The sequence below is a fragment of the Malurus melanocephalus genome, unplaced genomic scaffold (assembly GCF_030028575.1).
Source record: "Malurus melanocephalus ecotype Western Australia unplaced genomic scaffold, MMel_1.1 scaffold_126, whole genome shotgun sequence".
NCBI lineage: Eukaryota > Metazoa > Chordata > Aves > Passeriformes > Maluridae > Malurus > Malurus melanocephalus.
In genome coordinates this window covers 1,342,295-1,356,430 of record NW_026623358.1, presented here as the reverse complement: position 1 = coordinate 1,356,430, position 14,136 = coordinate 1,342,295, and the positions used below count along the sequence as shown (strand labels likewise).

The following is a 14,136-nucleotide window of genomic DNA, read 5'->3' as shown; positions in this document are numbered from 1 at the left end:
GCAAGTTCTTTAAATAGCTGACTAAGTAAGAAAAAAGCATGAAGATTTTTCGCTTCCTTTTCTTGGTATGATAGTTGAAACTGGTAATCTCTTGAGTCAGCTCAACTATGTGAGGGTGGTAGGCCAGGCTGCAGGAGCTATCCTCATTCATGGGAATCAAATTCTCCTCAGCCTAGCTTCCCTCCTGCTTCTTTCTTCCCTCTGTCCYGTTGCCTCCTCAGGAAATCCTAGAGTTAATTCATGGTAATATAGTCCATCCTAGAAATTCAGTTTGAATATGATGATGAGTTTCTCCTCCCAAGAGCTTTCTTTATGCTATTTTCTTCACCACACCTTAAGTTTATTGCACAGCTGTCATACAAGGCATCTTGTTCCTGCTTACCTCTAGGAACATAACAGCAATTTCTTATTTATCTATGGTGAAACAATTGGAAAATAGCTGTCCTGCTAGTCTTCCCTGGGAATTTCTTATTTCTCATAAGAAAATTAAATACCTAATACATTTCCATCTGTTTAGTATGGTTTCATCCCTCARATGCTTCTCTATGAGGATAAGGTGGACATCCCTCCATAGGGTCCTTTGCAAAAGCATCCTGAGAATAAATTGCTCACTGCTGAATAGCCACTAAATTAATGCCAGGTTGAGGACTTCAAACTGATCATTGTGATCAGCTCATCTTGGTGGGTTACTGTGGACCTTCCCTGTTTGGGAAGGCAGCTCTTTGCTGGGAGCTTCATGGCACCAGTAGGATCAGATGGGAATTTGCTGCAAGAGCCTGTTCAGACTGAGTCTCTTCAGTCTCATTTCACTCTTGCACCATTCTCACCTCTGTCTTTTTGCCTCTTCCAGATGTAGTTCCCTAGAGCACAAGGTGATTAGAGGTGTCCTCCAGACCAAATTTTCTAGCCTCAAGGCTTTGAGGCCTGAAGAAARAACTCCCTATGGATCATCTGCATGCTACTACAGTCTGAAGGTCTGGAGAACTTCCACAGTTGGTGAGACAGTGAAGAATTTGCCTGGATAAGATCAGGATTTTGTTATGTAAGCCATTTCATTCACTCAGTAACAGCTAGTTAAAGCTGATAATGTCTCACTTATTCCTTTCTGTAACTAATGCTGTGGCCCAGTYCCAGTGCTCCTCAGTCTGGAGGACACCACAGGGGAATTTCACTCTTAGGAAGTCCCTTTCCTGCCTGTGGTGAGGACAAGCCTTGATGGCCAGGCTCAGATGGCTTTGGAATCTCCACGTTGAACCTTATTACAAAACCTCATATTTGTGTACAAGCTTTCAGGGGAGAATGAAAAGTGAAGCATTGGCCAACACTTCCTGTAGATCCAGCCGTGTGCATGTGCTTGGATAATGGTGCTTCATTTTTCTAGTCAGCAGTTCTCATCAGAGAGAAATCTGCAAGAGAAATGTGACCTCTGGAGCATCCTGGCTGCTCTGCAAAGGGGTCTGCTGTAAAAGCACCTGCTTAAAAGCAACCTGCTCAAAGATGAGGTCTTATTGAATTCTTCATAACATGGTGGTCACAACATACTATTGCAGGACAGGTCTAGGACCAAATTCTGTACATGAGATCTCACTTACAGCTATTCTATTTGTCTGAATATTGGCTTGTTCCTTCAGGTCAGTAAAGCCAGCTTTGCACTGAACACATCCATAAAGTGCTATCATTGCTGRGTTGGGCAGACTGCCCACTTTTGGCCACATGCAGGTGAGGCCACAGCCAAATTTTGCACCCCAGATGTAACCAGATGGCAGCAGGCGAATAACGTGTGCTGGCAGGGTGAGCTCTGTCTCTGGCAGAGGCAGCACGCCCTCAGGAACACACCAGCTGGGCTTCCTGTAGAGGTTGGACACTGGGAGCCACAAGTGTGATTTCTGTTCCACTGCCACCTTTAAGATGTTGCCATTCTCTATGATGTTGCTTATCATCCAAAATTTTTCCACCTTGTCTTTCTGGCCTACTTTTTAACAATTTTCTCTTCCTGGAGAGACCATACCAAGGGGCTGAGAGTAAGATCTGGGGAATGTCTTGCTTCCTACTCCGTGTTCATCTAGACTTACCTGCTTCTTAGATGCTTTCCCTGTCTCCCCTTACCAAGCCTCATTTCTGAASCAATTCCTGACGTTCTTTGGGCAGGATCCTGGGAAGAGACGGAAATAAGCATTTGCAGACACTTGGAACTGTCTCCTGAGTAAATGGAAGAAAACTAAAGGGTGCCCAGACAGCAGGGATTATTGATTTTATAGCTATTTCAACACCTTCATCAGCAGTGGCATGTAAAAAAAGCTCATCATTTATAAATTGACTCTTCCAGGGATCAAAGGCTTGTCAGGCAACAATTAGTTCTGGTAATTTATCAGTTGTTTGAGCTTGTCAGGTGGAAAGAGAAGGCTAGTTCTGCATCAGCTCCCCTGCAAAGTTGTGACTGTAGCCAGGGCCAGATAGGATGTGCAGGTCCGTCATTTGCTAAATATTTCATGTCCTCCAGGGTTCCATCAGCCTTTCCGATACCTGATCCAATTTGGTTAGGCTGTCAGCTGAAAAGRAGGCAGCTTTAGCACACTAATGTCACCCCAGCCACAGGTTCTTTGTCTCCTTAACAATGTCCCTGTCAAATCCCCACCGAGCAGCTAAACAAATTGGAATGCAGCAAAAAGAAGGAAAAACAAAAAAAAAAAATCCAACCAAAACCTGTGGTCTGTTTTTAATTATTCCATAAACCATTCAGAGCTTCCTAACTGTGTTGTCCATCCAGAGAGGCAAAACTGAGGGCAAACATACGCTCTCCTTGTAGACATCATGGTAAAAAAAAAATCAATTTAAACAGCTAAAGCTGTCTTGAACAGATGAGAAGCCTGAGAAAAAGCAACAACTCTGTGCAGCAGTGCTAAGAACAGCTGCACCCTTTGCAAAGCATCCTTTGCAAGGGCACCTACAGAATTTGGTTGTACTGACTGGAACTTGGCTAATTTAAATGGAGGTAAAAAAGACAGATATCAAGGCAGAGAGGCCCCTGATTCTGGACTTTTTGACAGTGGGAAGTAGACCCARAATGTGTTGTACAACATTGAAAAGACCTTCATTGTAATACGTTGCATTGCATGTGCATACATTTCCATGCCTGCAAGTACACATGACAGGTTGGTAAATCCCTCAAATTTCCCCTGATGTACCTGATCGCGTACACCTGATAACGTATTTATACAATCACATTTTTTTAAAGAACATTACCTTTCTTTTTTGTTTTGTAGCTGGACTTAATCCTGCACTTGCCTATGTCAACATCTTCATTTTGCAACTTTTTTCCCAATCGACTTTCCATGTGTAACAATGGTTTAACTAATTCATTTTGTGGGCTACCAAAAAATTACCAGTAGAAGTGCAAGTTGTTCCAGGAATTTCACAGGTTGTTTTAAATGTGTTATGTTTTAAATATGGTAAAATATGCAGGTTGTTTTAAAGTACATATAAACTTGCATCCTTTAATCACATTCCACAGCTCCTCAGATGTTCATGGAACACAGGCTGAAAAAACAGCTATTATCAGAGCTTCATACAGGAGAAGCTCACAAAAGTTGTGTTTGGCCACAGGGACAGTGAATGTTTGTGTRTAAAGAAAAATAAAGGAAAGGCTGTAGTTTGCTTATTAAGTTGACCCCTGTGCATGTATAGACATTTATAGAAAAGTCTGCGGAGAAAATAATTTACCCAGCAGAAAGTTAGTTCAAAGAATAAATTTTGACTGTATAGTGATATCTAGCCAACTTTCTGGCTTCCCTAAAGGGTCAACACCAGAACCAGCAGTCCATAATCCATTGCCAATTCAGGGCAAAGGACGGCACTCATGAGTCTTTGCTTTTCAACCAGGTGAAAGACGTCCTTGTGCTCATGATGAAACAGGCTGAAGTAAAAATTAAATTAACAGCTTTCATGCACATTTGGAAGCCACTGGAAAGCACATAGCTGCAAAGTGTCCAGCTGGATGTGCACTGAGAATGACATAATGGTTAGCAGAGACCCAGAAGGAAAAACAGCAGGCCAAGTCCTCRGGAAAAGCCATAAGATTTTAGAAACACAGTGCACTAAAATTTCTGSAAAACAGAGAAAATGTTCTTATGAATGCATGGAAGAAACACGGAGCTCTGGTGAGGTGTCTGTGCATTTCATAGCGGTAGGCTATTGCTACATGGCTGATACAATAAAACCTTTTGGCTGATGTAATCAGCCAATGTGTTCCTCCAACCTCTCCTGAATGATGCCAGTTTAGTCCATCTGTAGGGAAGCTGGGATTACTGAACAGCCCTCCCAGCTAAGACACTTTCTTAGACACTGGAAAGACCCGTGGGGTCATTTTGTAGTGGTACCTATGGAAAAAGCAGCTGGCACGGCAAAGCAGCCAGCATGGCATCACCTGCGGTGACCCTGCAGCCACGTGGGAAGGGTGGTTTGCATTGCCAGGGGACTGGTCAGGGCTGCTTGTGGCTTGTGCCTTGCAGCCACTCTGTCTCCCATCCCCAGAGGGCATTTCTGGCAGCAGCACTGAGCATGGCAGGCTCTGAGCAGCCCAGCGATGATTCCTCTTTCCAGCAGCATGGGTTCTTTGATTCCTGCTTGCCTTGCTGCATAGTTAAGTCAACGGCCTGATGGATGTGCTGGGCAGTCCGTGTGTGAGGAAAGAGTCTCCTTTGGGGTCAYATGAGAGGTATGATCATGAGGGAAAAACCCACAGGGCATCCTCAAGACACCTCTCCAGCACATAATGTCATGGTTCCCATTCTGTGCTTGTTTGTGCTGCTCGAGGGAAATCCTCACACAGGCAAATACACATCTTAAAGGCCTGCACATTTCTGATAAGAATAYGGCATGTACCATTTGTTCCATTTTTCTGTCCACTTAAGTTTGCCGTCTAGTTTGTCAATATCACTGGTTTACACTCCTGTTAGAAATCAGAGAAGATTAAAACAAGAAACAAAAGAAAAAAAAAAAAAGAGAGAAAGATGACAAGAGGAGAATTTCTGGTCCATCAAAACATTCAATGCATGTGGCTACCTTTGCCAAAGAAGAAGTCCTTAGAGCACTCTTCTTTTTTCATGATGAACACTTCACCAAGTCCTGGGTTGAATTATGTTTGTGCAAAGAGATGGAGAAAGCAGAAGAAAACATAWATCCAACATATATGACCAAAATACAGTGCTGCTTTCTTCTTGCCAGACTAGAAGTTGGATTTGTTTCTGGTGACTGGCACATAATGTACATTTTTTTCTTGAGCTAGGAAAAAGTTAGTTTCAGGCTTGTTTTTTTAAATTTTATTTCCTTGGAGGGAAAAACACAACAACAACAGTGTGGGCTTGAATTACAGTTGATGAACTCGAATAATTTCTGTAGCCCCCAAAATAGCTGCAGAGGTCAATGAAACCACAAACTCCATGGGGCTCATCCATTTCTGAATGCAGCTTTTTTGAGCCAGAGGCAAACTGCCCCATTGCTTGCAAAAGTGATGTTTATCTAATTTATTACTAGCAAATGCTTGCAGGGAGGAAAAATCCCCAACCAAACAACAACAACAAAAAAACCCTCCTCCAAACCCAGAAAACCATGGGCCACTAAAGGTCTGTGCCAGCAGCAGCAAACCAGTGTCTGTTTTCCCCCAGCAATACCAGAAAGAAGGAAGCCTTTCTGGGTCAAATTCTGCTCCCGTTTGCACTGGCAGCAATGATGCCTCTAAAGCTGAGGGAGTTGTTGGCTGGCTGGCCAGCCCAGTGGACTTCATGCAGAATTCAGGTCTCCTTGACCTGATCAGAGCAGAGGAGCTTGTCCCAGGCACTAAGACATACCAACTGATTGTTTAACCATATTGAGCAAAATCGGCTTCCCTATTATTTTTCACCTAGCTCAGATTTGATCAGAGATATAAAATAAAGAAAGACATGAGCACTCATTCTGGCTAAGGTTCTGAAATGTCATTCGCACGATGTTTACCTCAGGAAAAATGATCTTGCCCCTATCTTTGTACTTTATCTGTAGCTTTCTGTCTCTCTGCATACTTACACTTAGCACCACAGCTTCCAAGCATTCTCCTCTAATTAATCAAAAAGTCGGTCCTTTTGTTTCCTAGGTCACGAAGGAAGAACAGAACATTAAATGAAGATATTGGCTGAGGATGGAAGCTGGATTTCTATCCAAAGAGCCTAATAATAGTGCCTTGATGGAGGCCAAGTCAAAATTGATACGGTTTTATATACACAGAGGCAAACAGTTGAGTGTGAAAAAAAGTAAACATCAGATAGCATTCAAACAGTGGTTTATCCAGCTCATTCAGTGTTTGTAAATACAGAAATGTGCTGTGGTGGCTAAATTTATCCTAATGTAAGGAAACATGAACAAAGATGCTGGTATTTGGTAACTTCTATAGGCAACATTAGGACATCCTGCAAGAATTATTTGGGGGCAGTTCATGATAACGTGGTACAGATTAGAGKGGCCATTTCTGGAAAAATTAGGTCAGAATTATGTAGATAAGATGGAAAGAATTTCAGTAGCATTGTAGTATTTTCCTGACTTGAAGCCTGACTCACACGTCAAAGCTTTGTTTCATTGTATACCTTGTTTTGATCTATAGTCAAAACAGCCTTTATGCAGAGAAAATGAAAATAAACCAGCTGAGAAAGAAAGAATTACAGTCAGCATTGAATAAAAATAAGTACAGCAAGCCTAATTTTGGAGAATAGTTATCTTTTCCTGTGAAACTTTTTCCAATTCCAGAAATGGCCATACTGGACCCAGAAAAAGTCAGAGCAGGGAGACAAAATTTTAATTATGGCTCAGGAATGGAGCTTTTCCTTGCACTTAGTCCAGATGGCATTTCAGTCCTGTGTCAGGTGTATTTTGGGCCACACTGGAAAGGGGCGTCCCTCTTCCCTCTATAATTCCCTTTATGCTTCTCAGATTTCATCATGGATTAGAAGMACCTCTCACTTAAAAAGGAGATAGATCATGCTCACGAAAGGTTCCCTTTTTCAGAGAAGTGAGATTAGTTCTGGTTAGAAGAACAAGGGACTTGACTCTGCAGCCTTGCCTCTGYAGTCAGCACAATGTTTCCTTTGGCTTCAGGTAGAATTTTTTTTCACTCAGGTCGTTTATTACGAGTAATAATGTACTTTTACACTGCTCTGTGTTCGGTGCCATAAATCCCAGCACATATTATGCCTCTTTTCTCACCAGGGGCTCTAGCCTAAGTTACTGAATCTCTCTCTGCCATGGAGCTTTGAGAAGGGGCAAACCTCTGGGACAGACCCAGAGGGTGCTTGTAAGTGAAACAGACTTAAGRTAAAATGTTTCATGTTGATAAAATGTTTCGTGTTTCTGCTGATTCAATGAGACAGACTGATAAACTCTGGTTTTCAATCTAGTTCATTTTGCAGACCAGGGGAAGCTGCAATTTATGCTCCAAYGCCATAAGGCAGATCGTGTGTGTGGTGGGGAGAARGTATGCAGAAGCAGCCGRGCATCCCCTCCCACCGTTGCTGCAYSCCAGCGGGTCCCTGAAGCCAGGTGGGCAGCATGAAACAGCTCCTGCCACTGTTCCCAAAGCTGCAAGCCCCTGCCATCTGGGCATCTTACTCCCATTGTGCTCTTTGCATTGTGGCTCAGGCTCGGCTCCGCTCTGTGCAGGGCTCTTACTCTGCACGACTCCGGGGACAATGCTGAGCCCCAAAGGCCAGTGAGCCCGACAAAGTTGCAGCAAGAGCAAGCAGCAGATGCACTTTACTGGGAAGGAAAGGATAATGGAAGCCAACTTTTGTCTCCAGGCATGAACAGAGCAAAAAAAGAAGGAATACATTTATTTTTAGGATGGTGTCCCAAGAATCTCTTAAGCAGATAGCCAGGAATTTGGGCTAGTAAAGCCCACCCACAGCATCACTTAGGCCAGCCACCTACAAAATCCAAATAACCAGCTTTAATAAGAGCACAGACACTGCTGCAGTACTCCTCCACTCCCAGAACTGATGTTCTCCTCACACTCTCTCCTGGGARCCAAACAGGAGCAATTGGGATGGGGATGCTGATGTGCAGCCCCTTCCCTATCAGGGACATCCTACACCAGCTGCTCTGCTGCCACTTTGTCTGAGTGAGAGGCAGCATCTCAACTACTTGCTTGTTTATTTTCCCTACCAAAGGCAAGCACAGGTAGGGCAAGAAATGGAAAACCAGGGAGCATTAGCGAGGTCTCTTCAGGCCTGACAGAGGTCACTGATCCAGGCACATCCTGAGGAGTCAGTGTGGGTGATGCAGAGATCAAAGGATGGCTCCAGGGGCTGCATCCTGCCCTGCAGAAGCACAGGGGCTCCCAGTTCCTTCCCGCTGCCAGAGCCAGGTGCTCCTGTCAGACCGTGATTGCCAGCAATGTCATTTCCCCACCCAATTACTGCTCCAAAACACAGCAGAACGGTGTGAAGGAAATATTATATGGGCTTTATGGTCAATATTATGAATGTTGACAAGAAATCAAGAACAATTTCAGCAATTTTCAATGGTAAGTACTTCAGTGTTTGTGTCACATTCCTTATATTGTATTTCTTCGTTAAGTTCTGTTTTTTTAAAAAAACCAAACCATTCAGTTTTATCCATGGATTAACTCTTGTGCTTCCCCCCCTTCCCTTAGGATCAGATATTATTAAATCCATTTATTCGCTTTAAGCCTCTTTCTAGGTATAATAATTTAAGGCCAATGTTTGGAAACATGTAAAAATGTAACTATTGGTCTAGCTCTTCCCTGGGCCTGTGCCCACTGAGGTTCCATTGAGATCTCCATCTTTAACCTGCAGGGAATGGACAGGTAATTTTTAGTAAAGAATGATGATAAAGAAATTTTTAGTAAAGCATGATGATAAGTAACATTGCCTATTTCAATACAGCCTCATTTTCCMGTGTGTGCATTTTCACCTCTAGCTCTTCTATACCCAAACTCTTACTGCCCATATTTTAATGCTACAGTATATCCAACATTTAAATTTTACTGCTGGGTGTAAAAGACATCAGACACATGAGAAGACTGCTCCAGGAAAGATTAATTTTGCCAATTTAGAGTTTGCCATGGAGATTTGATGAGCAAGCTTGCAGCTAGAACAAGTATCATCTGCTGTCTCACATCTGGCACAAGCTTTCACTGCTGTGATCTGGCTCATCTGATGGAAAGACAATCACGTGCACACATTTCTCCTAGGTCAGCTTTGTGCATGGGGCAATATATCTCCAGGATCATGGAGCSACAGACTAAGGAAACCAAACCCATATAGTAATTAAAAATATTTATTTCTGAAGATATTTACCTTGATAGGCATAGAGCATTTCCCAATTTCATACAGAAATACATAAAACATGCATAGACCAATATGGCCTACTTCAATGTGTATTCAACATGGTAAATATAATGAAGAACTTGTGTGAATATAAATACAAGACACAAAAATAAGCACATAAGACTCAACTTGTCAGCAAATTCAACAATGTGAACAAATTCACTGCTATAACCATTCACCCAATATTAGCCTTCTGACTTAATTCAAAACAACCCTTTGTCTCAATGCATTTCCACCAAACAAGGCCCTGAATAAATCCCTCAGCCTCTCGTACATCCCCACTTCAGTGCATTTTTGGTAGCATGTAAGACACAACAACCTCTATTATTAGAACTTCAGTTGGCCAAATACCCTTGTTATGGGAAACTTAGTAGTGTCCTCTAACTTTTATTTAATGTTGAAGAGTCCTTTGGTATCCAAAGCCAAAGGACTTTGACTATGCAAACAACCAAAGTGCCTAACCCACATTCAGATAACTCTGGCTGTACGAGTAAACTAGACTTCTGAAAAAAGGCAAAGGGTTGCAGCTGATTAGTAAAGACAATAACAAGGTGTAAAAATACTCTAGCAGGAGTGCAACAAACAGTATGCGAGGTAGACATGTATATATGCAGTAAGTCCTGATTAAAGTAGTACTGTGGCTTTTGTTTTTTCATTTTAATCAAAAGGTAGAGTTCTTTGAAGTTTATACACTCGGATTTTGCTTTCTGTCCTTGCTAAGAACGTCTGTGAGGTTTTCTTTGCAAGATGCTTTTGATGTAAACCCTCAAAGCACTCAGTTGATGGGTAACATTCCAGAAGAAATATTCAAATGTTTCTTCAGACTGATGGCTTTTCATGCAGGATACTGCAGATATCCCTTTAGCCCTTCTACCCATCCACCTGAATTCCAAAATAATGAAATCCTTTGGTTTTATATCTCCAAATACGGGACTTCCTCAGCATTTTGCTCCTCTGCGCAAGCACTTGGACCGAGGGGCCCTTCGCCATCTTGGAATGTTGGAATCAAGAGAGAGTTTTGGTGATGCTTTGTCAGCAAGCGTTGTGGAGAAAGATTCAGGTGATCTTCCCACTAGGATGCTTTCAGGCTTTCTCTGATGCTTTGCTTTTTGTTTGCCCTGTTATGTTTGAGCTTTCGCCCTTTCTGGAGCTCAGCCTTCAGCTTTGCGATACTGAAGGAAGTTTTGATACTGTTACCAATGGCCTCCAGCCTGCGAAAACAAGAAGTGTACATTTATTGTTGTGATAATAAAGGTGCATCTCCAGCATGAAAACATTTAGCTTTTGATTAAATAAACCTCAGTCTAGATTTCTGGCATGGGATCCTAATAAACTRCTGTTTGCTATACCTTTCTCAGAATTAGGCTAGATTAAGATACTTGAAATATTGTATGCATAATTTCAATGCAAACATTAAAATATTCACTCAAATACAGATGCCCTAGGCTTCCTTAAGTAGCCTGTCAGGAGGTCTCCAGTGGCTGGGGTATTTTTTTGGCTGTTTTGTTTCTTTTTAGGTAAACCTGATCCTACTTCCAATGAATGAGTGCATTTTGCAAGTAAGTAAGCAAACCTCCCTTTCAAAAAATTATTTAAGACTTCTAGGGCCTAAATCTCACTCAATATCATCAGGTTGCCTGCTYCCATAAGTCTTTTACTGTTTGTGAAAGTACCACTAAAGACTCTGGTATGGGCGAACTTCTGCATTCTGTACTTTTCCATGGGCATATGGCTGAGCACCGAATGCAAGCGGAGGACACTGGGCTGAGCTCAGCACCCGTGTCCTCACAAGCTAAAATCCCATTRTATGAAGAAAAGCCTCAAAATATACTCACTGATGGCTCCATAACTCTCAAGCTGAAACCACCAGCTAAGCCCAYGATGACCCAAAGGCATGTGAACTGTGCTCTCTATTGCTGCTCCAGGGAACTACAACAGGATGAGAAAGAACTCACCGCTTCATTTTCTTGCTGTCAACAAGCTGTTGGTTCATGCATTTGGGTCCAATGCAATTGCTGGCTTTGATGTGGTGCCGTGAGGTTTTCTCCACTGTGGACTGAGCCCTGTTAAAAGTAAAAAGGCAGTACTGTTAAAAAATAGCCAAGTCTGAAGTCCACAAGGTGAGGCATGTCACCAACCACTTCTCAAGTCATGTAATAAGCAATCTTTCTGGGCCAAGCCATATCATGCATCATAGCAGCGTGAGCACTCAGGTAGGATGCAAAGCTTGGGGGAGAATATTTGCTCAGCAAGTGCCAAAATGAGTAAGTGCACCACAATCCATCCCTTTCACATKCATTGCCTTTTAAAGACTAGCAACAAGAGACGCACCAGAGATCTTTGCCTGCCTGGCAGAAGTTCAGACATTTCTTGTCCTTCTGGCTGGCACATTGGCATCTGCTGTTAGGTTCAGTGAGCATGGCCGGCACTACATCCTTCAGTGATCTTCTGGGTCGAGAAGGGCCTCCGAGACCATATGGAACAGTCTTCCTACAATAAAAGAGACATGAAAGTCATTCAAATAATTCTGTGGCTTCAAAACATTATGGGGTATTTTGGGCAATATTATCAATGGCATTGATTGCATGAGTAAAGTTTGTGGGATTGGGAACATCTCCTTAGTCGCAGTTTCCATGCAAATGCCTCTGATGACCCTGCAACATATTCATTAGCATGGCGACTGACAAGGATAATGACCTTTTAATTGTGATTTCACAAGGCTGCTGTGCCTCCCTGTGCAATAGAAAGCAATAAAACCTCATCTCTTTGAACTTTGGCTACTGCCAACACCGAAAGAAGCAGTAAAAGTGAGGAACAGACCCTCTGTGCTCAGAGGAAACCTAGCAGCAGAAGAAATCAACAGTCAGTGGTTGCAGTGTTAGGTGACCCTCCGGCTCACTCCCTTTTAGTGAGGAGAGTGTAGAAACGGATACTGTGCATAATCCTATTAACACATGGGAGGCATTAATTTGTAGCAGAGAGCAGTCAAAGGCTGCTAGAACGACCCGGTGTCAAAGTATACCTTCCAACCTCCTAACGTGTCAGAAAGAAAACCACTCAAATTCAGGCTGGCAAAACCATGCCTTTGGCATTTTGTCTGCTTCTGATTCATAGTGAAAAGTATCCTGCAGCCTTTGCTGAGCAGCAACCAAAGGAAAYGCTGCCGCCCAGGTTTTAGGAAAGCAGGTGTGTTAGGGCTATTAGGAGTATCTGCCCAATCTAGGCGGACAAATCCTGCTAGCCTTCTTCTGGTGAACAGTCTCTTTGCTAAATGAATTAGAAAAGTGGAAGCAGGGAGGTAAAGCAGTAGGAGAAACTGTGCAAATAATTATTACGTCCTCCCCTTTTCAGCAGGAGGTTTATTGTTCTCAATTTTCKCCTTCACATCTCCCTTCCCTTTTTCCCAACCGAAGGGGAACCCGGCGCTGGGGAACTGCCGAAACCACTCCAGTSCACTCACTCGGGGGTGTTGATCCAGATGATGTCCAGGTGGCAGAAGTAGACGCACTCCTCGTCCATCAGCGAGGAGCAGGAGCAGCGCCGGGCGCGGCGGTGCGCGGTGGCGGCGCGGGGCGGCGTGGCGTCCACCTCGGCTCCGGGGGCTGCGGGAGGGAGCGGCAGAGCTCAGCACCCGTGGCGAGGCACGGCACGGCACGGCACGGCAAGGGACCCGCGCATCCCCTCCCGCTGCATCCCTCGGGCAGCCCTCTCCGGATCCCGGCGCGGAGCACGGCGGCGACCCCGCAGCCCCCGGCGGGCCGGACCCGGGCAGGGGCGAGCGGCAGCGGAGCGGCACCTACCTGCCGGCAGCAGCCCCGGGCACAGCACGAAGAGCAGCGAGACGATCATGTGGGAGTAATCCATAGCAGGAGGCGCAGGGCGGGTGGAAGGAGTAGGGGGAAATAGGGTAAAAATTAATAAAAAGCGAGGAAAAAGCGGACAAAGTGTCTCCCGGCGTGGGGACSGAGCGCCGTGGCGGGTGCCCTGCGTGGCGCGGCTCGGTGCGCCCCGGCGCGTCTGGCTGGCGCGGCGGTCCCCGGCGCCCTTTTATAGCGAACCCCCATGGAGCGGGTAAACAGCCCCGGCGCTATTTATCCGAGACAATGTTATTCAATGTTATTAGTCACCGCGCGGCAACGTGCGGGCCGAGATAAGGCCGGGGCTGGAAAGGAAATCGCCTGCAAACTTCAAGAGCGGGGGGCGGCGGCGGGCGGGGGGGCCGGGGAGGGGTGCGCCGCGGGCCGCCAGGGGGCGCCCTGCCCGAGCTCCGCGCCTGAGGGCGGCCCCGCCATCCAGGAATTCGGGGATTCAGGAATTCGGGGATTCCGTGCGTCAGGACTCAGGGCTCAGGGCTGCAAGGCTTCAGGGCTTCACGGTTTCAAGTCTCGGTTATGTGGGGCTTAAGGGCTTAGAGGCTTCAAGGTTTCAGGGCTTCATGGCTTAGGGCTTCAAAGCTTCGGGGCTTCAAGGCTTCAGGGTTTCGGGGCCTTAGGGTTTCAAGGCTTGGGTCTTTGGGGCATGAGGRTTTCAGGGCTCACGGCTTCAAGGCTTTGTGGCTTCAGGGCTCAGCGCTCTGGGGTCCGCCTGCTGCTCCTGCTTCTGGCTTGGGGAGAGCCCAGCAGTGGGACACCCAGGTCGCTTAGGCAGGGTGAAGGATGCCTGACTCCACTGGACCCTGCCCTGCTTTCCTCAGACCCACCCAGTGTGCTCTGGAGTCTCAAGCGGTTTGGGTTTGGCAGCAGCGGTGGAGCATTTGGGTATAATC

General features: G+C 45.0%; 1 protein-coding gene across 1 annotated transcript; it reads right to left on the bottom strand.

Moving 5' to 3' along the window:
* Nucleotides 1-9,329: 9,329 nt before the first annotated feature.
* EDN1 (endothelin 1) lies at nucleotides 9,330-13,376 on the bottom strand. Its single transcript, XM_057370447.1, has 5 exons — nucleotides 13,172-13,376; nucleotides 12,832-12,973; nucleotides 11,703-11,861; nucleotides 11,327-11,434; nucleotides 9,330-10,582 (listed from the first exon to the last, which is right to left on the bottom strand). Exons 1-5 carry the CDS (start codon nucleotides 13,233-13,235, stop codon nucleotides 10,444-10,446), a joined length of 612 nt encoding a protein of 203 aa, XP_057226430.1. The 5' UTR covers nucleotides 13,236-13,376; the 3' UTR covers nucleotides 9,330-10,443.
* Nucleotides 13,377-14,136: the final 760 nt, after the last annotated feature.